We start from the raw sequence: 23,061 nt of genomic DNA on the forward strand, positions 1-23,061 counted from the left end.
ATCGATGCAGCCGTGAAAAGCAAAAGTATCATGTTACAGCATTTGCAAGGAAAACAAAAGTGTCTTGTTACAAGCAAATAACAATCGTGATATGGTTGCAAAGATAAGCGTAAGGAACTCCCGGAAAGGAACACAAGTGGTGTTTGGTGGAGACCCACTTAGAAGTATCCGAACATTTAAGTTGAAATATCTGAGAATGCCACTAAATTCGTTTCTTGTTTGTTTATTCTCGCGGAAACGATTCTAATTAAAACAACACTCCTACGTGAAAAACAGATCTCAAGTTACCGTTCGCAAATAAACATAAAAATATCTCATAACATTTGCTTGGAGCAGAAACAAAACAATTTTAATGCACATTTTCCTTGGTCAGAACTGTTACAACAAAGAGTTTGTTTCGTTCACAACAGAAATCAGTTCATTCAATTAAAAACCAAACTAATTTAATTATCAAATTGTCACGAAATGGCATTATTCTCTCACTGTTGCCGCTATCGATCGTCTTTCATTCGATTTTAACTCCAAAACATACCGACTGGTCTTTAAGAGGTGACTTTATATGTTCCAATCTGAAAACTATTTCTTGGATTTATCGATAATATCTGTGTTATAATTGGTTTTATTACTTAAAGCAAAACAACTTCTTTTGATGTCGCTCTGTTTGCAAAAGAAATGTGTCAAGTTACATATGTTGTCGACAAAAAAAGTGTTGCGTTACAGAAGTTAAGGAGAAAAGCAAAAGTATCTATGTCACATTCGTTTACACAGAAGGGGAAAGTATCACATTTTGCTGTTTCAACGTCTAAGAAATTTTTTCTGTTATTTTTAGCCGGCAAAGATGAAAAGTGCGACCCATACCTAACTGAAAATCAAACCAACCAAAGTTAAATGTTATCTAAGCCTAACGCCATGTGATTTTCAATGCGGTAGGATTCTTGTAGACTCTTGCTACTTGATGAAATTAAACTCAGTAGAAAAACAAAAGAATCATGTTACATAAGTTTGCACGAAAAGTAAAAGTATCACGTCTGCTGCTTAAAAAAGTCTCAAATTAACGAAAGTTAACATAAAACACAACGGTTCAAATTATTTGAAACTTCTTTTACTAAAAAAATCGACTCTTAATTGTGTCAACGACATGTGTGACTTTTCAATAAGGAAAATCTTTCTCCCGAATGAAGGTTGTCGCTTGATTTAGTTGTCACGTTTGGTCTTTCAACATCTTACAAGTGCACATGAAACAGCGTTTCAGACTGAAAGGTGAACTCATTTGACTTATTCTCAAGCGAAATTACCCTGGAAAATTATTATCATGCTGTCAATTGATTGGCCATATTGCATTCTGCACTGTCCTTTGATTTTATCTGGCAACTGTTGCGTTCATAAAATCTTCCTGCGATCTACAATCACTGCATTTAAGCAGCACTGCCAAAATCTAAGAACAAAACTATCTAAAGGACCCTTGGAATGTAAAAGTTTGGGGAATACCTCTGTTACCATATAACTGGTGTACCAATTGAGTTCAAAGTGGCTCTGAATTTTGTGGGCAGCTGAGGCAAACTGAGAATTCAGGACCCATTTGAGAACTTTGATTAGGTGGCCATTTTCATTGCTGGTGTTTGTCTTGGAATCTGGAGATAGCAAAAATGCATCAGATCAATCTGATAAACATTCTGTAAACCTATTTCCATCATATCACTCTGTTACAATCGCCTAGCCATGCACTTATTTATAGCCACTTGTTACTTAGTGTGACTAACAAAACTTTGTGAATGTGAAAAAAACGTTTTCACATTTTTTTAACTTCACAGGATTGTAATTGATGAAGCCCATTGTGTGAGCCAGTGGGGTCATGATTTTCGCCCAGACTACAAGAAGCTGTCAGTTTTGCGAACCAAGTACCCTAAAGTCCCCTTTATGGCTCTCACTGCTACTGCCACGCCTCGTGTTCAAAAGGATGTGTTACATCAGCTGAAGATGACAAAACCAAAATGGTTTGTATTAATTAGTAATTTGATCGTTCACTCTCAATTTGTTTGGTGATAGTTGATGAGGCCACAGGCGATAAAATTATCACCTCTTAGAATTTTAGAGTGAATAAACTAATTATTGCCAACGAGGCAGGCGAGCCAAGAGGCGAAGCTGTCTAGGAGGCAGAATCATAGAGCTGTGTGCGTGTGAGTGTATAGGCAGAGAGGCTGCATAAGGGACTTTTTTTTACCATATCTGGGTGTAAGTAAACTCCATATTTAGGCAGTGACGTCACGTAGCAGACATCTGTGTACGTTCTTTTTGGGCGTTTAAAAGAGTGCGCGATCGCGAGAATACGCGCGCTGGAAACTACGGCGCTTGCTACGCAGGCTATCAAACCTGTGTCATTTATGAACACCAGAGAAATAGCACTTTTTCGCGTATTACCTAAAAAACAATTTACCATATTTTGGTCATTTCAAACAAATATAGTTCTATCCAAAACCATTCAGTATCTGTTCTTATAAACAAACATGAGTATTTCGCTCGTTGGCACTTACCGATAGTAGTCAGGTGCCCAGGAGTCCAAAATGTGACACCCACGGGCATTTTTGTCTGATTTTTGGCAACATAGCCATTTGTACTAAATCGAGTACGCTGATTTCGAAAATCAATGTTGCCAAGCTTAATTCTTGCGTTAAGATGATGTTTTGATGCATTTAATTATGACGTCATGGTCCAAATAAGGAATTTTCTTTCCTTTAGCTATTTTAAGCATAATTCATCCAGAAGTTCGTTCAAAACATTATTAGTATACTGTAAAATGATTTTAAGAATTTTCTGATAGTTTTTATACCGTTTCTATGAATATCAAGCCGTCTTGTGGGAATTGACCACGCCCTCTCATAAAAAATCACTTTATCACGGGTATAGTGTTAACATTTTGTTTAAAAATGAATGTGATTCTTGTATTAATCAAAGGCTCCTTCGAGCAACCTCATGGTAATGAACCGCGCGCAGTCGGTTCATAATGTTGCAGGCTTTTTTTGTCGTTTTTTTTTCTCGGTAAATCGTTCTAGTCCCACTCCACTCAGGTGGCTTTTTGGTCACGGTCAAGCAATATTTGATTTTTATTAGCAATCAGTTGTTTAACATGAACACTCTGCACTCTGTTTAGAGTGAAAGTTATGTTATTCGAGTGTTTTACCAGAAGAGAGGACTGAATAATCACACAGCGAAACCAAATACCGCTTGGACATGCCCAAATTATTTAAAACCACCACTACGTGAGACCCATGTCACGCTATTGCTGGCCTGTAGCCATAAATAATCATTCACCTATTTTAAAAATATTTACGAATATTTTGTGATCTGTTTGTGTGAAATGTTTATTTTGGGAATCGAAACGTAAATTGTAAGCTCAGCAAGAATGAAGTGCCCAATTCAGCACGTGATATACAATAACAAATTAATTAGCAAACAAACGTCAGTTTATTCTGGTGGTCGAAAAATAGAATCCGTGCTGCAGTGCGCTAGCAGGGAGCATTAACTATTAGTGACACATTCACCCAAGTCTCATGAAAAAGGAGAAGACATCGAAAGGGAAATAAACTATTGACACTGTGACATTGTTCATGGCAGGTATGAGATTCATGCAGTTACGCCTGCCATGTGACGTGTTTAAGTAAATGTTTCAGCTTGCTAGGAAAACAAGACCCGAGGGGGGTGCTCCGGATTTCAAATGGCGGGGATGATCAAATGGTGGCAAAAATCAAGACCTAAAAAAATCCCTAGGTCTTCCACCAAAATCCAAAAAAATCCCTAGATCAAAAATAGACCCCTTAAAAATCAACAGCAAAACACGAACCTTAAAATGTGTACATTTATTACAATAAACTGTTAATAAACTTTAATAGAGGTGTATTTCACATGTAAAATTTTAATGTTCAGTGTGACTCAGTTTTTACATTTACTGTGTATGTCTAACTAAATTATGATTTTTCCTATGCAAACAATACTCTTGTATTCATGTACATGTAAATTTCTCACAGTTACTGTCATGAATTATTAATTTTTTATCATGAAATTCTGGATGTCCACAGCACAGTTTATAATATGCTGATATGACATACCATATGTTCAGTTAACCATTTCTGGATATTGGTGTGTTAGGTTTTCGATATCCAGGTATACAATTTTTTTCTTGGTGATGTAGTATTATTTTAAGTCCTTCAAACTTTAATATGGGCCTCTATACACATATGCACCACACATGTATCGCTTGCTGGCCAATTATTGGAGAATAGAAGATTGCATACTTGACCTATAGTTGTGGTACAGTTAATGCTGCTAAAATACACATTTACATGCGTTATATAAAGCCATGGTGATAGATTAGGCATAAAGTAAATGTACATATCAAATGACTTGTCAAATTATACTTGGTAGCCACATGGTAGTAAAGAACAGCTGGTCCTGTGTACTGGAATGCATGTTTGATGTTCATAGAATTTTGACAGTGTTGCTAATCCATCCTTGATGTTTGGCACGTAATAGTTTTCAATTGAATATGTGTACTAGAAGTGATCAATGACACCAAGGGAAGTACATTGTTCAAGTATATACTTTGTTTGCCTCTCTACACATATGCACCAGACATGTACACCTATTGCTTGCTGGCCAATGCTTGGAGAATGGTAGTTTGCATGTTTGGCTTATAGGCGTAACACGGCTGATGCTGCTAAAATACACTGTTAAAGCTGTGGTGGCAGATTTGGCATAAAGTAAATGTACAGCTGTACATATCAAATGACTTGTCAAATTATACTTGGTAGCCACATAGCAGTAAAGACCAGGTGGTCCTGTGGACTGGAAAGCATGTTTGATGTTCACAGATTTTGCACCCTTTTTCACAAACAATTTTCCAGGACTTTTCCAGTACTTTTCCAGAACTCAGATTGATTTCTCCAGGACTCGTAATTGCTATTGACCTTTTCACTCTCAAGATCTCAATATTATTTCTCCTTACTGTCTGCCATACATTTCTTATAACGTTTGTTGTGAGAATTCTGGTATTACTTGAGTTTGATAGATTTTCATAACTTCCTAGGACAGGTTGTCTTTTTTCCAGGACTTTCCAGTCCTGGAAAGTGCCACAATAAAATTCCAGGACTTTCTAGGTTTTCCAGGACCTGTACAAATGCTGTGTCCATTGTATTTTAACAGTGTTGGTAATCCACTCTTGGTGTTTTGCATGTAACAGTTTTGAATGAATCCAGGTACTGGAAATGGTTGATGACAGCAAGCAAGTACCTTGTACATGTAGATACATGGTGGTCAAACTTGTAAAATAAAAAAAAATATGGAATTTAAGTCACTAGATAACAATGGTAATACTATTTATGTCAATGAACTTCAATTCAATGATGTGTTTAGTTTACACATCATGAGGGTGATGACTTACCTTAAAGCCTAAACTCTCTGTTAATTAAAATCAAGGGATGCTTAACATCCCTGAGAGGAAAAATAGACTGTACTACTCTCATATTAAGACAATAAGATAATGTACCAAATTATGACAAATTGTATTGTATTGCAATTTTAATATCAAGCACACCAGAAACTGTCACATTATTTTTTACAAAGCTGTCAAGGACATAAAGATTGGCTTATGGTCACTGTAGTAAGACTCTAGTGTACCTGCAGATTGCACAAGCTCTGGTACATTCGTATAGATGTGATCTATCTGTGTACGGTAGTCAGTAGTATACTGATTAATCAATTGTGTGTATCCTTTGTTTGTTATGAGAAATGCTTTTAGAGCTTTTTGTTCTGTATCTTTTTCCATCAGGTCAATATTGAAATCTCCAAGCAGTACAGTGGGAATTGTAGGTTCTGTCAATACTGAGTTATGAAGATGAGTAAGGGCTTCAATCAAGTGTGAAATTCTAACGATTTTTGACCGGTATAAACCTACAACGTGAAAGTTTGGAAGTGGATGGCTAAGAACTGTTATAGTAATTTCTACATTATGAACATTGAGCCTGTATGGAATTTTAGTACAATTCAAATCATTCTTAATGTACACAGCAGTTCCATAGCAAGTTCTGATGTTAGACTGATTGAAGTCATTTCTGTAAAGGGTAAATCCAGTTAGCTCATATGTGTCATCGCTATCTAACAAACACAGCTTTGTTTCAACAAAAATGTTAACACCGGCTTTTTGAATGTTGTAATCAGTTCTCACATCATCAATATGCAAGCGGAGAGATCTAACATTCTGAAACAAGATTGTTTTTGTTTGGGGTGAATCGATAACTTGCAAGGTTGCCAAAGGTCTGAGGCTTGCTTCTGTTCTCAGTCTAGTCATTTCATTTTTAACCTTCTCACTAACCTTTATTTTTTTTTCATTCAAATTGAGAATACTCAGTGCAGAACTGTTTCTTACTCGGCTTAAGCCAACATAATGCATGTGCTCTCTTGTGGATGCTGGAAAATCAACAACTGCTTCATCTAATGTGTCACCTTGACAACGGTGAATAGTCTTGGCAGCAGCAGGTCTAAGAGGAAATTGTCGCCGAAGAATTTGTACTTGGCTTTTTTTATTGATTCGGAATTGTCTTGTTACTTCTAAAACTGGTGTCCAGTTTTTATTAATGTTGGTGTTGTACAAATGTGCATGTTCTCTACGCTGCTTTCTGCCTATGTCAGAATGTGGAAACGATACCCAAATAATGCTTGGTCTGGTGGAATTGTCAACTCTGTAGTCTATGTTTTGTATGACACACTCTGCACCATTTGTTAGTCCATCAGTCACATCAATGTTAGTTGTCAAATCATATTTTGCCTCAGTTGCTACTGATACTACTGAATATAAACCCATTGTCTTTGTTGGATCATCTGGGATTTTACCTTTCATTTGTTTCTTGAGATCATCAGAAATATCCCCAATTATGATGTCCACAGCCTTAATCTGAGCTTTATTAGTTTTAGAAAGAGTATACAGGGCATTGTTGTGAGCATCCACTGATGCATTTGTAGTAAATAAATGTGTTAGATTCATTGGATAGTTATCATTTCCCGGTGTTACATTCAGAAGCCTTTGTTTCAAAATGGCTATATCATTTTCAGTGTGTTTTCCCTCTCTCAAGCGATTGAGCAGCTCTGCAAACTGTCTGTCATCTTTTTGTCTCATTATTTCTGTCAATTCAAAGAGAGTGAAGTATTCTGTCCAAATGTTAGTTGCTAAAGCATTATAGCCAGATTCAGAATTTTCAAAGATCCATTTATCAAAAACTGGTTTTAGTTGGAAAAGATCTCCGACAGTTATCAAACTTATTCCACCAAATGGCTCCTTGGTTCCCATTATTTGTTGTAATCTTAAATTCAAAAAGTTGAACATTCCACTTCCAACCATAGAGATCTCATCAATAAATATTGCTTTCAGTTTCATGAGATGTGTTCTAATGGTATTTAGTCTGTCAGCATCCAGTGCACAATACTCAAAACCTCTATTGGCTGGTATTTTAAAGGCAGAGTGTAATGTGTTACCTTTTATGTTGAATGCTGCTTTACCAGTTGGGGCTGTTTTCACAACTTTTACATCATCTGGATTTTCACCTGCAACCGTATTCAGAAATCTGATCAGCGCTTCATACAATGCATTAGTGACAGTACTTTTGCCAACACCAGCACCTCCACTCAAGAATAATCTGAGAGGATCATCTTTAGTTTTGATTGAATGTAACACATGATAAAAAAACTGTCTTTGTTCTTCATTCAAAGATCGGACAAGCGCATAATAATCTACATCAGACATGCGTTTTATAAGCAGCTCCTCGTCATCATTACTTCGAGGGAAAATACCTATATCATCAAGCAAATCATACTGGCTGTGCTGCTTGTTTTTTCCGGGGTCAAAGCAACCAAATAGTTCACTTGGTTTCTCCTCTACAGCACAGTCCTGCTTATTCATATGCTCAGCATTTGGAGCAACACTCTCAAAGTTGTCGTATTCAGCATTGTTCATATCGTTCATTGCTTTATCTAGTATTTCTGAATGGTACTCATATTGGCACCTGTTGTAGAGAACTTCATCCTTAATCTGTTCAAACCTTTCTTGATATGTTTCACAGTCTTTTATCAAATCATTGCTTTCTTTTCGCCACGGTGTGTAAAGCATTAGCTGCTCTCTAAAATGGTTTTCTGGGTCCTTATCTTTATCGTACCTGACAGAGCGGATTATTTTTGGCTTTTTTCTTTTTACTAGTTTCATACCACCTTTAAGTATGTACTCATTTGGTTTATATTCACATTCAGTGATATTAATACTATTAGGATCATCATCAGTGTTGTCTTCAAAATTAGTTTCTGGCAGAAAGTCGGCAATGCCTGTAAATGATGGTGCATTATCAGCACTACTCCGATCATTTTGTTCATATTTAACACAGTTAAACCATGAAACAAAGTCGGCTAAGCATACCATTTCTAATTGTTTTGGTCTACGTTGATAACGTTTAATGATATTGTCAGATTCTATGTCAGTTGAGTCGTCAGGCAACTCTTTGAGCTTATCAAATTTCTTTAACAAGAATGCCCTTTCATCTGGAGGTGAGGTGCTTATAAATTGACAATCACGGGAGGATCTTCTCAATGGCATTTGTAAAACAAGATACACAGCTTCTTGAGCACTAATTTCAACTGCATTTAAAAATTTGTTTCCAATGTGTCTAACTCTATTTGTGATATCTTTATTGCCAGATTTTGCCTCTTCCGATGCTTTTTCTAGCAGTCTGCTCATACCTCTTTGCCCTTTTGTAATATAAGACAGTATATATGTAGCACATGCATATGGATCTAGTACATATTGCATGTCCATGTTTGCCTGCCACGATTTCATTAAATTGGTGTTGTAACTATTGATTCTTATTTCTGATGGTGCCCTTTTCAAAAACAATGTGTCACGCTTTAATGTGTGTCTTATAGCTAAGATGTAATTGTCTTCAGTCAACTGTAATTTGTTGAGAAAATCTTCAAAACTGATGTCTTCGCCATATTTCATGCTGTCAAGAACTTCTTTTATTTTTTCACCGTTTTCTTTTATCAGTTTCTTGCCCTCTTCATCAAAACAGGAGGTGTCAAGAGGTGTTAAAATCATTGTCCTTGGCATTGGTGGCAATGGGAAGTTAAATCTACAAATCTTGTGCCCTGCCTTCTTGCATGTCTTGGCATGCCTGTGCATCTGTAAGTTTACAAGGTCTTCCATTTCACTTGAAGTGCCTGGTTTGTGGCAAGTAATATACTTATCAACAAACTTCACTATTTCTTCATTACAACTTCTTTCATATTGTGGGGCTTCCTTTACCCAAAATAAACCATGGATATGTGGGCTTCCTCTTTGCTGAAATTCGATTCTGTAAAAATAATCAGCTATTTCTCCTATTGGCATTACACTGCTCTTTAAGACATCTCGAATAAATAACTGAACCATATGCTCAAAGTTTCTCGCACAAGTCACCGGATCGTTTTGTATCAAATCTGATTTTTGTTTCCATGTCATATGTTTGATCTCGTCATCAGTATACTCTTTGTTCTCTACAATTCTACCTAAAGTTTTAAGAAGATGAGTCCACCTTGTTTCAGCAGCCGAGAAAGAGCAAAACCATGTAGGATTGCCTAGTTGACGAATCATAGCAAACAAGTCTTTTTTGCATCGTTCAATATAAGGTGGTGACGATCATACATTCCTTAAAACTCTGAAACCTTCATCAAGATGGACAAGCTTATTAAGATAATCTTCTGATTTCAAGTCACCAGCAGTGTACTTCTTCCCCTTTGTTTTACACTTTCTAAGAGCTATATAGGCACTATCTTGAATTTGCTTTATTTGCAGTTTTTTCAGCTTATAAAATATATTTGGCACAGACTTTGCAACTCTTCTATCCTGACACCTTAACTCCCACTTAGCAACTGTACTATATGATACTGGGACCTTTCTTTCACTGTTGTCAGGTCTTTGTTTTCCACAGAATATTGTAGGGAATGATAAATATTCAGAATCTTTATCCATGAATATTCCTAATGGTTTGTTTCCTTCTCCTGGTGCAAAAGAAATAATTCTATCTCCATTTTCTGTTACATCCGGTTCCTGCAATAGTGTATCTGTTACTCCCGAAGGGCGTTCATCAACTTCAGACCAACCGTCATCATCATCTTTTTCACTATCTGGATTATCAACATCAGCAGTGGAAATTATATTGTTTTGGCAATTTGTGACTATTTTATTGGTTTGCACATCAGCAGTGGATATGTTAGGGTTTTGCACAAATTCACTCCAGTCTTCATTCATGGTACTTGATTGATTGTTATCTATCCATGCATTTTGCACTTCTATGCCTTCCGCTTTGAATAAGTGACTTGTTTCTACAAGATATTTGGCTGCATCTAATACTTTCTTAGGTCTAATATTCTGGAACTGATAATGATGCTTGTAACTGAGACGCCTTTTAAGTTTTATTGGAATGGTTTGTGATTCACTTATTGGTCTGGGCAGACAATGAACAGTTGAATTTACATCACTTGGCACATTGACAATGTTTCCATGAACAGACAATTGACCACCTCTAGGTAGTTCACGGATTTGCATAAAAGGTATACGAGGTGATATTAGTCGCTCTTCTAATGATGTCAAATTCAAAACATCTGGCTTATAAGGAAAACCCATCTTGTTGGCTTTAGAACAGCTGGGTAACTTGCCTTTCTTCAGATTTGAATCACAAGTTATACAAATCCATTCAATGTTATCAACACTGTTAAAACCAGTAATACAGGACTCAACAATTTCTGGTGAACATGCCTTATATTTGTTTGCATCACATTTCACTACAGAACACTTATACCATAGTTGGTCACAACAAGTGCATACATATTCTGGGCCACATGCAATGTTTTTGTGAAACAAATTTATCATAGAAATTGCATCACTTTTGTCTTTTTGTGATTGCAACTCATCACGGCTGCATGTTAACTGTGATTCAGTTGGCATGTCATGAAATGGTGTATCAGTAATTGTTACTGCCTTTCTTTTGGGATTTCTGTCCATTTCTTTGATAAGCTGAGGATTATTCGCTCTTCGTTTTCTAACAGCCTGTTTGTTTATTTCCCTGATGTGCTCTGGGTTCTCTGCTTTACGTTTCTTAAATGAACGCCACTCAATTTCTCTGAAATGTGCTGGGCTTAATTTCCTTTTTTGGGCAGCCTGGTTTTTCTTGTTCTTAGTAGTTTGACTATCAATGCAGCTGCTTTGCAGTAATTTACCATTCACATTTTTTCTAAAATTCTCATCATCTCTTCTCTCTTTCATGTATTCCCTCATGTAGTCTTTTTTGCAAGCTTTGTCACTGTTATCAATTAGATTGTTTTCATCTGCATTTTGTGCACATGTGCTGTTGTTGGTAAGCTGCAAAGTTCTATTTTCTACAGTAGAAACATAATGAATTTCATCTAAGTGCCCAATGTAAATATTTAGGCTATGTGCTGCATTCATTGGTTCAACAACAGTAACAGGAGAAAAAGTTGGATTTGATTCAGCAATATGTATTGATAAATTCATACAGTTGGCAACAGCTTGAATTATGATTGCGTCAGCCCAAGTTCCCTGACGTGACATTCTTTCCAAATATCCTTGCCAAGAATGCTCAGTGTTACTCTCTATAAATTGTTCAGGGTGCTGCATTAAATACTGAATGCCAACACTGCGCACATAGAAGTGATTATTAGGATTACCATAAAGTTGATGTGATACAGCCCTAAAAAAGCAATCACCACTTCCTCCAACATCAAGTGCAGTTCTACCTAACTGAGACAGTCTGGATTCTAGTAGACAAATGGAATTTGTAGGTGACATAAAAGATACTGGGTTATAATACTGATTTGTAGGGCCTGGATTTGATTCCACATCTCCACTTAAAGATATGACTCTTCTTGATAAATTATAACTTTTCATGCGAAGCTGGCTTAATTTGCTGAAAATATAATCTTCAGCATACACACAAAACAAAGTTGACTTTTTATGCTTAGGCGTCCTTGTTCGAACAATGAACAAACGTTGCCTAATGAAACACTTACTTGAGTAAAGCGTGAAGTTTGACCTTGTGCATCGCTCAAGGAAATAATAGCGATGATATCCACACAACATAGCCTTCAGTCTAGATGATTTTGGCACACATTTCCTAATGTATAATTTCACTGATTTTCTAGTTTGTTTCCTATTAAAAAGTCTGGTAACCATTCTGTAAGAAATTCTAGAGGGTTCTCTTTGGCGTTTTATTCTAAAATGAGGATACGAGACAATACTTGCTCTAGATTTTCGTACATTCGTATTTTTATCTGCTTTCCTGTACTGACAACTACTTGACATGTGGACTGATATTTTATTTTGATATTCATGCTTCTCCTCAATAAATGTGTTTACAAACTGCTCGGTCAAAGTAGGATTACCTTTGCTAGTGATTTCCTCGTTGGCATTCTTGTGTTTCACTACTTGCTCCGTGTATTTCATTTGGCATTCAGCTAATGGATCATCTGTTTGGCATTTGTTTGTCATTTGATATTTAGCATTTGTTTTAAGCATAGTATAATGTGCATTTGTACGACAATTGTACGCTTTCTCGCTTCCCACAGTTGTGGCATTTAAGTCCCAGCGAGAGGGGAACTCGACGTAAGCTTCTTCGAAGCTGTACGTCTCCTGGCCTTGTAAATAACCCCGGCCAGTCGAAGGTTTCAATAATGCTTCTGTCCCCGAATATACTGGAGACTTGTTATGAGCATTTTCTGTGTCGACATCCATAGCACTGATACTTTAAATCAATAACAGACCAAAAATCTACTCTGCAAAGAGACGAACAGCAGTACGAAGAAAAATCCTTTGTCATGTGCGTGTATAACAGCACTTCTCAGCACTTCAATACGAAAAACATGTCGTTTGTCATGTACGCGTGTACGAAAGCACTTCTCAGCACTTCGATACGAAAATCATGTGCTTTGTCATGTCACATTTAAATACCGAACAACTTCCGAACGAATGATGAAATCTTAAAGTGCTTTTATATACCCTGCTAGTTTTGAACAAAAATACAACAGAGGGAGGAACGCTTACCTTTTCTCCCAGATGGTAAAGCTGCATTCTTTATGCGCCTGATCGATTCTTCGTCGTCCAAATGTGAAATGAACTGATGTTTCTGATCAAACAGTTCAACAACCTTTGCTTTGAAGCCCATTTCTTTCCACTTGAGTATTTCCTGCACATTTTCTCTTCGTTTGTAAGGTCTACAAAGGTGTATTTAGATCGAGGATGAAGCGAAAGGAACGAAAAACCACCTTTGATAATTTCCGCCCGACACGCCATTTTGAATGTTCACCTCAGCACTCAAGCAAACATTTGGCCTCTATACCACCCCCCAGATATATGAACAGAACACAAGGGCGGGGAGGCAGGGGAAAACCGGTGCTAGGACCTTTCTGTCAGCACGTTCATCGTTAAATGCATGAATTAATTGCGGTTTTATATCAGAATGGAGTGACGGAAATACGTCACTTCAAGTTCGCGAACCATCACTACAACCTCATTACCATGAGGTAATAAAAAGTAGTAATTGAATTGCTCCACAAACATCAGCGATGTTTGACATACACCATAACGACTGCTTTTATCCACAAAGAGAGTGGCAAGGAGAGACAGAAGCAAGATAATGAAGCTGAGAATTCTGTACATTCCACACAACAAAATCCGGGTTGTTCCTGTCACGAACAAATGAGACATTGCAAAAAATTGTCAAGAAAGATCTCGTGACTCTAGAAATAAAACAAGATCTTTCGATTGGACAGACTCAGCTTGAACGATTCGTGGAATGGAGGCTACTATCTTCAGACAGAGAGGAAGAACGGGAACGGGAAGAAGGGATGGAAGACAAACTTTCGTGACCCTGTTCGCAAGAATAATCCACCTCTATTTGCCAGCCTTTATGAAGTTAAAAGTGCTGCAACTAGCCGCAAAAAGAGAAAGACTTTAAATTTGCATGGAAACCAGGGTATTCTATGTTGTCTAGTCGCGGTGTATGAAGGCAGGCGCGAGATAAACATGCAAGCCATATTGTAGCATCTGAGGTATAATGCCGGTGTCATTGTTTCTCGCAGAAATGAACCCCACAAGTGTGAAACAAGTCAATTTTAGAAGTCGTTCTCAGAAGAAAAGGTCAAGTGCCTAGAGTCATTTTTTTTTTTTCGATGGCTTCGCCCTGGTGGCAGCATACTAATTATGGTGGCAGCTATTGGCAAACCAAAAAATGCAAATGCTTTCGGTGGGTTTGCGAAATGTTACGTAAACACTGTTTTACGGAAAGGTCCTGGATACCAGAGGATTGATGTGTTACTCGATGGGAGGCAATCCATAAAAGCAACGACAAGAAGTCGACGCTCCGAGAATACGGCGCGGCCTGTGAGCAGAGTCATTAAAGTACGTAAGAGAGGTTCAGTTGCGGCCGATGAAGTGGCGAGCATTTTTGGCACTTGGAGACAACAAAGCGGACTTTGCACGGATTCTCTCAGATGAACTTATCTCGCAGGCACTGACTCTGCAATCGAAGTATATCTGGTGGTTTTTTATACGAAGTGGATTCTGCTCAGATTCTGGCCTAGATGTAGCCTTTTTGAGATCCAACCAAGAGGAAGCCGATAAGAAGTTTGTTCGTTATGCAGTCAGTCATAGCGGGCATGTCGACAACATTATAGTTTCCACTCGAGGCACAGACTTGCTGTTACTTCTCCTGGCACATCGATCGCGCTAAGCTCTCGTCAACAGTGTGGATATGGGCAGGAACTTCAGAGAATCTAACGTAAATAACTTTAGAGGATGTCTCAGGAAATCTTCCTAATAACTCGTCAAGTTCATTGTTACCATCTCACACCATCACCGGCTGTAACAGCACCTCTTTTATCTGTAGAGAGTTATCACAGAAAAATTTGTTCTTCTCTTCTCGGTCGGCGAAGATGTCCTCAAAGCTGACACCACTACCTCCGCAGAAAACGTTTATTTGTTGAATGTATGAAATCCGATCTGACCACTGGCTATATATGTGCCTCTTCGCTATGAATTTAGATAAACGCATGCCATGTGCACTGGGCTATGTGGATGCACCAAGACCGACGCTAATTGCTATATCAAACTGCGCTAAAGCGCTTTAAAGAAACTTGTTTAAAAAGCAATATTAGTTCAGTGTTTTTAAAAAAGTTCAGAAGATATATTAAAAATATTTACCGATATTTATTAAAAAAATTATAGACAGATTTAAACCTGAAAGCAGGAAGCAATGTTATGATCATTTTAAATTATTCGTTAATTTTACATGCGTTCAACCAAAGTCTTTATCATGAACCTATAACAGACAAAGTGCATTGTGAAATAAGTTAGATTCAGCAATATACAAGACAATCAATAAAGTTTTATCTCTAACTAAAACAACGATGATATATTACGACATTAACTATGATGTTATTTTCATTTAGTTTACCACAAAACTTAAACGAAATGCTGAAACAAGGGAAACTCGATATATGAAAATTGTAATGGCGTCATTCTTGATGCTCGCTAGCTCTTAGCTTCAGCGTGGCACAACGACCATATTTTTCTTTCTTATTGCAACTATAGCGATTTGTTAATACAAATATCGCATTTGTTCTTTGAGAAAATAACAAAACTACACCCGTGATAAGGTTCCCGCGATATGGTGAATTTTGTTTAAGAGGGCGTGGTCAATTGTCACTGAAGGGCTTGATTGTCACAGAAACAGCGTAAAAACTCTCAGAAAATTCTTGAAATCATTTTTACAGCACACTAACAATACTTTAAATGAATTTCTGGATGTATTATGCTTAAAATAGCTAAAGGAAAGAAAATTCCTTATTTGGACCATGACGTCATAATTAAATGCATCAAAACATCATCTTAACGCGAGAGTTAAGCTTGGCAACATTGATTTTCGAAATCAGCGTACTCGATTTAGTAAAAATAGCTATGTTGCCAAAAATCAGACAAAAATGCCCGTGGGTGTCACATTTTGGACTCCTGGGCACCTGACTATAGGTACAACTAGTTTTAGTAGAGTGCTAACTAAAGCATTTCCAGTTGAATGATTTTCAGTTGTTTATAAAATAAAATTAATATTCATACATCCCAAGCTAGCACAAACTCTATATTAATGGCTGTTAGCATAACCCCTTGACTGATTATTGGTCAAACTTGCAACATACTTAGTCTAATTTTCAACAGAATGCCTTGGGTGCACGCATAAGTAAAACGGCTGAAATCACAAACCAAAACTAAGTATAAACCAATTTCAATGAAATTTTTTGATAAATAGTCCACTCACTGGGTTATGCTAAAATAATTAGACAGTCCTGAGTTCTCTATCCGTTTCTATCCTCTTTTGAAGCCACCAACTACCAGCCAATGAAAATTTCAAGCTTGCTATCCAGTTGTTAAATAGTATATGAGTGGCTTTATTAACCAGATTGTTTCATTTGCATTAGCATCCCAAAATAAAATAATTAACTATAAGTCATTTCCACACCTGGGTACTGAGTGAAGTAAGGCATATTTAAACTGTTTGCTATAGAACAGAGTTCAAGACCAGTGGCCAAAGCTTTAACACTCCTTCCAAAAATAGGAACTCGCATAAAGAAGTGAATTCATCAACAAGGAAAAGTTTTACTCACCTCTTGCTGCAGTGGCTACTGGCAGCAGGTAATTTCCAATAGGTCTTTTCCGAATGGTTATACTAACTTATACTTCAATATCACGACAGGTTTACCCAAACCTTCAATCGCCCTAACTTGCGTTTCATTGTGAAACCAAAAAAGAAAGTCATGGAAGAAATACTCCAGTACATCAAAACAAAACACCCTGTCTCTTCTGGGATTATTTATTGTCTTTCCAGGTTGGTAACATCAGAGTTAAAGTTGTGTTTTGTCCTAATACAATATTGCTGTTAGTGTTTAGTGGCTGTGCTATTTTCTCTTTTTCTTGTTGTTGTTTGTTGTCTGTGTATTGTTCACCCAAAATAAAATATTGATTCATGTAAACTGCCCCTATTAATTATGACACCGTAGTGACATGGTCTACGTAGTCCCTTTTTTAATTTCTTACATACTACATTACTCAAGCATTAACTATTTGCTGCAGCGTTTACATATTTTAAGGAATAACAATATTTTTCAGCACATACCAGGGATGCAAAGAAGCATGAATGTGTCAACTGAATACAATTTTGTTTGGAGAAAAATTCCTTTTCTTCCCATCTTTTCACGTTCTCCTTGGAACTTTCTACAGTTCCTGATTAACGTCTTTAACGTGATTTGAATTTGCAACACCTCAGTAATGAGGTTTATATATATCATTTTTCTTAGAAATCACATTCCTCTGTTATGGAATGTGTCTGCAGCATTTTACTCCTAAGTAAATGCTGCGTCAACTCGTAAAACCGTTGATGAAATTGCAAATGGGAATTTGTACTGTTTCTTCCCAAAGCTGAATGCTCATCATACAAACAGTTCCAATATGTTGTGGAACCATGAGATAAGAAACAAGTCCAATGTTATAGCATCTGCAGTTGAAAGGCTTGTTAAAACATAACAGACCTTAGAGTATGTTAACAAAATAATTAGTTGCCTGTACCTTTTAAAAGAATTACTTAGTTCAGGATTCTCTGTTGTATGCAAGAAATGACTGTGAGCGTGTGGCAGACTCTTTGAATGAGGCTGGTATCAGTGCAGTAGCTTATCATGCGGGACTATCAGATGAACAAAGAACCAAGTGTCAAGAGGCTTGGATAAGTGATCGATACAAGGTCAGTTATTATCATTAATTTTGTTCTCCATTCTTTGAACAGCAAAATAACTCACATCCTTTTGCGAAAAACTTCAGTGGGTTTGTACAGTCTTGAAACACGTACAAAAATATGGTTTAGATCTACCGGCCTCTTATCAGTGTTGTGATTACGTTTTCAGTGGAGTGTGTCAACAATTATGCATCTAACAGTGGCTTTTCAAACGGTTTTGGGTGAATGTTGTAAGTTTTAGTTAATGAGCTGAGCAGGTGTAAGATTCTTTGCGGTAGTTCAAACGTCCAGGAACTGAAAGTACCGGTAAAACGTTATGTATGTATGTAACAGATACAAGGAACTCAAAGTGTACCGATGTACAGCGGAACCCTGATGATGAATTTCTATAACGACACCCCAGTACAACGAAAGATATTTTTCTGCCCGGTATTTATAATAAACCGTATGGAAAAGAAACCGGATATACCAGTAATTAACCCCCGCTATAATTTTGCCGGTCACTTAGTACTTTGTCATATCAGCATTCCACGCTGTATATCTCATGAAAAGTGAATCACGACACAACCCAATTTAACTTACTTGTACGGAATTTTGAAAAAAGTGTGCTGATTTTTTTAGGTGGTGTGTGCTACGATTGCCTTCGGTATGGGAATTGACAAGAGTTCAGTCAGATATGTCATACATCACTCAATGCCTAAGTCACTTGAGGGATACTACCAGGAATGTGGACGGGCAGGACGAGATGGTGGACTGGCTGAATGTACCCTGTTCTATTTATATGGCGATACAACCAGGATAAGAAGGTACCACATTTGAAAAACGTCTGTTAACAGCATGGTATGGCAAATACTCCCAATATTCCCACTACCAACCCTCTAATAATAGGGAACTCAACCTGAAGTAAACTTTACTTTCCCGCCGACATGTCCAGCTGTCGCAATTTGGTGCAGACGTTTTTTTTCTACCGGTAGTCTGACGTCGCTTATAAGTCAATTTTTTCCGTGGGATTTTTGTACTTTATATCATTTTCCACTTACATTTTTGCACGTAACTGACGCTTCAATAATTATTCTGCTGTTTTAGAGCTTTTAAGATCATACCGTTTAAGATTGCTACAACAGTACAAATTCAAGTGCTGATGGTTTATCTGATTTATCCTGTTTAATTTGTACTCTGATTTCCAGTTTACCAGCTTCTTACGCCTTTATAGGTATATTTGATCTCAGTAACAATTGCTTTAAGGTGATTCCACGGTATTGCATTGCGCATCCTTTCTGCGCATAAGTTTTCGCGTCATTTAGCGCGCGCACGAGCGCGCGCGCACACAGAACACTACGAGATTCCCTTCAGGCTAAGCTCGCTAAGGAAATAAATGGTCATTTTCTCTTAAACGAGCACGGTGACCCCCATTTTTTAATGCATTAATTTAAATGTCATACGGTTGTCTACAATATATCGCGATTTTAAAAAAAGTTTAAAATTCTACATTGAGATATTTTAATTTTAATGCCGTAAAAAACACGTTTTTGTGTTTTGCTGCAGCCGCAATGGCTGCAAGCAAAACACATTGAGAGCTGAAGTTTGTGCCGTAAGGTCCGTAAGGTCCGTAAGGTGTAAGTGCCGTAACAGAGGAGAAATCTGAACTACCGATGTCAATCAAATCCATGAACAAACAAAATCGAAACCAATGAACCGTAGCGCTGATCGCATTCGAAGTTACGGGCCAAAGTATTCGAACGCAAACCACGTTGGACACGTTGGAAAACAGAAAACCGATTTAAAAGTATATCGCATTGGGAAAGAAAACAAACTGTGGCGCGACCACTCCAGTTTTATGAGAAAATTATTCTGCAGTTTTCATCATTTACGAAAAGAGCGAAGACTTGGAACCTCGCCGAAGGTCATAAATATTTTCTCCAAAGGACCGGTTAGTGCACAGTTTGTAAACTTTCGCTTTGAAAATAAACTTACCCTCACCTTGTCTACACTGTCTACAGCATACTAGTACTGTATTAACTCTGAACTTCATATTTTAAAATAAAATGTATGAACGTGTAACTTGTCACGCAAAGACAGCTGGAAAGGAATATACCATGCTGGTAGGCTGCACCGCTAATTGTAGCTGTATTCGAGCTATATAAAAGACAGCTAGAAACGAATTAATACTAGTAACATCACAATGGGAAAGAAACTTATTCAGTGGTGCACACCGTCGAAAACAAAGAAATATTAAAGGAAGTTCTCATTCACCAGATTCACTGCATCAGATGCAACATTCGTCAGTTCGTGTTTAAATGCGTGGCGACCAGTTTGTTTACTAGTTATTAAAAAATAATACGGTCTTCATTTAATAAACAGTTCATCCTTAAATTTCAGCTTTTCTACGACTGACAGGTAGGTACTATAGTATAAGCCCCGCTAAAATAGCTGGAAAGGGAAAGTTTTTTGAAAAATGAATTTTTGACTGCCAGACGCGCTGGCGCCACATGTTTATTTTGTGAAGATTAATTAAACGCCGTGAAAAATAGAATTTGATGTCCAGCGAGCCACTGCATCTTCGGCTACGCAGTCCTCAGTGAATCCTCCAACTTCACAAATTTCTAAAACTTTAAGAAAACGAACTTTCGCAGAATCAAAAATTGGTCCTTATCGATCTTCCGATCTTGTTGTGAAGACACTGAAATTCGACGAGTGTTCATGCGTGAAGGGATGACTGACGAATGATAATAATTATTTGTAAACTTTCGCTTTCAAAATGAACTTTGCGTTACGTTCAACGCCGTCTTTCTGTTGTTGTACGCCGGTGCGCGTGCGATTATTTATAATTTCTGAATTTTGCATATTTAACTCAGGGTGACACAACAAGTTTGTTAAGAGTTAGTTGTTCCAGTGTTTAATTTGGGTGAAAGTGGTTAAACAACCACTGTCTTGTCACTAATAAATATATCACATTGAGTTCTTATAAGGTCAATAGATTCTGTCTTTTTCGTTGTTGTTAAAACGCTACCATTGTGACAATGATTCCAAATACAACTAACGGTAACCAGTGAGATAACGCCACTAAAAGAATCACATTGAGTTCATTGAGATTTTTTTATAATGTTAAGAGTTACTGTTTTTTATCAAAGAGACAATCATGTCAGACATTACGTTAACTTACTAGTAATTAAATTATGTTTGCTGTCTTTGATTTCAACATAACATTGATCAGTAAAATTATCAGGATTGAATTAACACAAAGTGACTACAATATAGTGCAATTATTAACCTGCACACAAGTGACAGACAATAAAAGACGTTGGATTTCAATCTCGACTCACTTGTCTTTCATCAACATGTTCCCTAAGACTTTGCTCTAGCAGCAAAACACATGGACCCATTGGGGCCCTATTTTTAGGTAGTGCCGTTAACGTGCGCACGAAGCAAAATCTTAAATTTCTTTCCTTATCTTAATTCCTGTACAATCAGAATAGTTTTTAAATATAAGATCAAAGTCTATTTTGTTGAACTAGACTAATTCTTTAATGCCCATCCCCATTTGGATTACTAGGGTTCCTAATATATATCTCGCGGATCGTATATTTGCTATAATGTCCATCCATTTTACACAAAAACTAGCGCGGCGACCCCCATTTTTTATTTCATTTTTTTAATGCTCATAACATAATTGTAACCTGGACCAAGTTTCAGAAATTTCAGAACACTATAAGAATTTCTTTGTAATTGGACTTTGGCTATTTAGATTTTAATTTATCTTTTTTTACCTTTTTTAATGTTACTTAAGATACGTATTTTAATTTTTTGAGCCAATAAATACACAAAGTCTTTATTTACTTACTTATTTATTTATTTGTTTGTGTATTTAGCTAGTAATATTTCAATTTATTGCTTTTTAAACTTAAGATACATACTAGTGGTACCTATCGGTAGAAATGCCAACGAGTACAATGGGAGAGAAGAAGGGAGGATAATTGTAAATGTTTGGCTGAAAGTACGCTTTATGATTTTGGTTCGATCAATAAACATTTCGCGTTTTCTGAAACATTTAAAAATGTTTCTGGAATAAAATGCGATTTTGTGAAGGCTATAAAGCTGATAAAGTAAAATGAGAAAGGAGTTCTACATGATACCAAAGTAGTGAAGATTTAGTGAGAAATTTTGTAAAATCCATGTTATTTGAGAGTTTCAAGCCACTGTTGTTCGATGCCGCTATTTTGGAAGTGGCTATGAGCCACTGAACTCGGAAAATAAATTACGAACAAAAAGCAAACATTTACAAAATTTGTCAAAACAAATCAATTCAAACTTCCCACACTGCAGTAAAATCCACTCAACACATAAGTATCCAAAAAATTTGAGGTTTTAAAAGGTAAATCCCTGATCGGACAAGTTGCGTGGCCAAAGATGGAACAAGTTTATTTTATTATACTACCACCGTTCCGAGAATAATTCATCACGCACAATGCGTGACGTTTCAAATGTCACGTTGTTTTGTTGCAGCTTTTAGGAAAATTAAACGCCCGGTTGCCCGAGAAAAAAACGCCGGACAATCCAGGAAAAACATGAAGTATAGGGCATTTATTTTCTAAATTCGAGAAACGAAAAAAAAAAAAAACTCTAAATAGCTCTCTTCTGATCCATAAAATCACCACGAAACCAAATCCGTGTTGTTTTCTTAGCCAGACCTAACTTAATTACGCATGCAAGTCATTTGTATGACTTCGAAATTTTCGAAGCTTTGGCAATTTTGAAGCTTTGTAATGCATTTCTTTCATTTATCTTAAATGAAATTAAATTCTAAACAAAGTTTAATTCAAGTTTCTTTCGTATTTCAATGTCTAGTTCGGTAATTTTGGCTTTTACAATCGAACAGATTTGAAATCTCTTTGTTATCTGAGACGCATCTTGTCTGGGAATTTAGCCAATGCATCATGCACGCGCTGAACAAATTATTAGCGCGCTGATTGGGCAAACTACAACAAAGTGTGCACGTGCTGAACAGATTCTGCTGAACAGATTGGCTAAAAACATCAGACATTGTGTCGTCACGATCTACCTTACATTACATTACATTACTTACATTACCTTTTCATTTTGGAGCGTTTGTGAGATTTTTTTCGCACATACAAATCTTCTCGCGGCTCTATGATCTGCCGCCTCGTCAGGCCTTCTGGTCTTCCAGAAGGCCTGACTCGTT

At 37.0% G+C, this 23,061-nt stretch overlaps 4 protein-coding genes across 6 annotated transcripts in view; 1 reads left to right on the plus strand and 3 right to left on the minus strand.

The window, feature by feature from the left end:
* Window positions 1–23,061, minus strand: part of LOC144658924 (uncharacterized) — a 122,296-nt gene that overhangs the window by 69,830 nt on the left and 29,405 nt on the right. The gene's annotated exons all lie outside the window — the stretch shown is intronic.
* Window positions 848–19,084, plus strand: LOC144658796 (recQ-like DNA helicase BLM). Its single transcript, XM_078519285.1, has 5 exons — window positions 848–926; window positions 1,812–1,994; window positions 16,830–16,961; window positions 17,744–17,870; window positions 18,483–19,084. The coding sequence occupies exons 1-5, from the start codon at window positions 922–924 to the stop codon at window positions 18,678–18,680; spliced, it is 645 nt and encodes a 214-aa protein (XP_078375411.1). The 5' UTR covers window positions 848–921; the 3' UTR covers window positions 18,681–19,084.
* LOC144658622 (uncharacterized) lies at window positions 3,840–13,450 on the minus strand. 3 transcript variants are annotated; one of them, XM_078519097.1, is made up of 3 exons: window positions 13,127–13,450; window positions 7,522–7,590; window positions 3,840–5,312 (listed from the first exon to the last, which is right to left on the minus strand). In XM_078519097.1, the coding sequence occupies exons 1-3, from the start codon at window positions 13,245–13,247 to the stop codon at window positions 5,308–5,310; spliced, it is 195 nt and encodes a 64-aa protein (XP_078375223.1). In that variant the 5' UTR covers window positions 13,248–13,450; the 3' UTR covers window positions 3,840–5,307. The 3 variants fall into 3 exon arrangements, with proteins under 3 accessions (XP_078375223.1, XP_078375216.1, XP_078375209.1); XM_078519090.1 differs by lacking the exon at window positions 13,127–13,450 and adding an exon at window positions 12,469–13,016; XM_078519083.1 differs by lacking the exon at window positions 13,127–13,450 and adding an exon at window positions 11,294–13,016.
* Window positions 7,603–9,684, minus strand: LOC144636749 (uncharacterized). The gene is made up of 2 exons (XM_078495944.1): window positions 7,648–9,684; window positions 7,603–7,610 (listed from the first exon to the last, which is right to left on the minus strand). Exons 1-2 carry the CDS (start codon window positions 9,659–9,661, stop codon window positions 7,603–7,605), a joined length of 2,022 nt encoding a protein of 673 aa, XP_078352070.1. The 5' UTR covers window positions 9,662–9,684.

This window comes from Oculina patagonica, chromosome 1, assembly GCF_052425735.1.
Source record: "Oculina patagonica isolate OP01 chromosome 1, crgOcupat, whole genome shotgun sequence".
Classification (NCBI taxonomy): Eukaryota; Metazoa; Cnidaria; class Anthozoa; order Scleractinia; family Oculinidae; genus Oculina; species Oculina patagonica.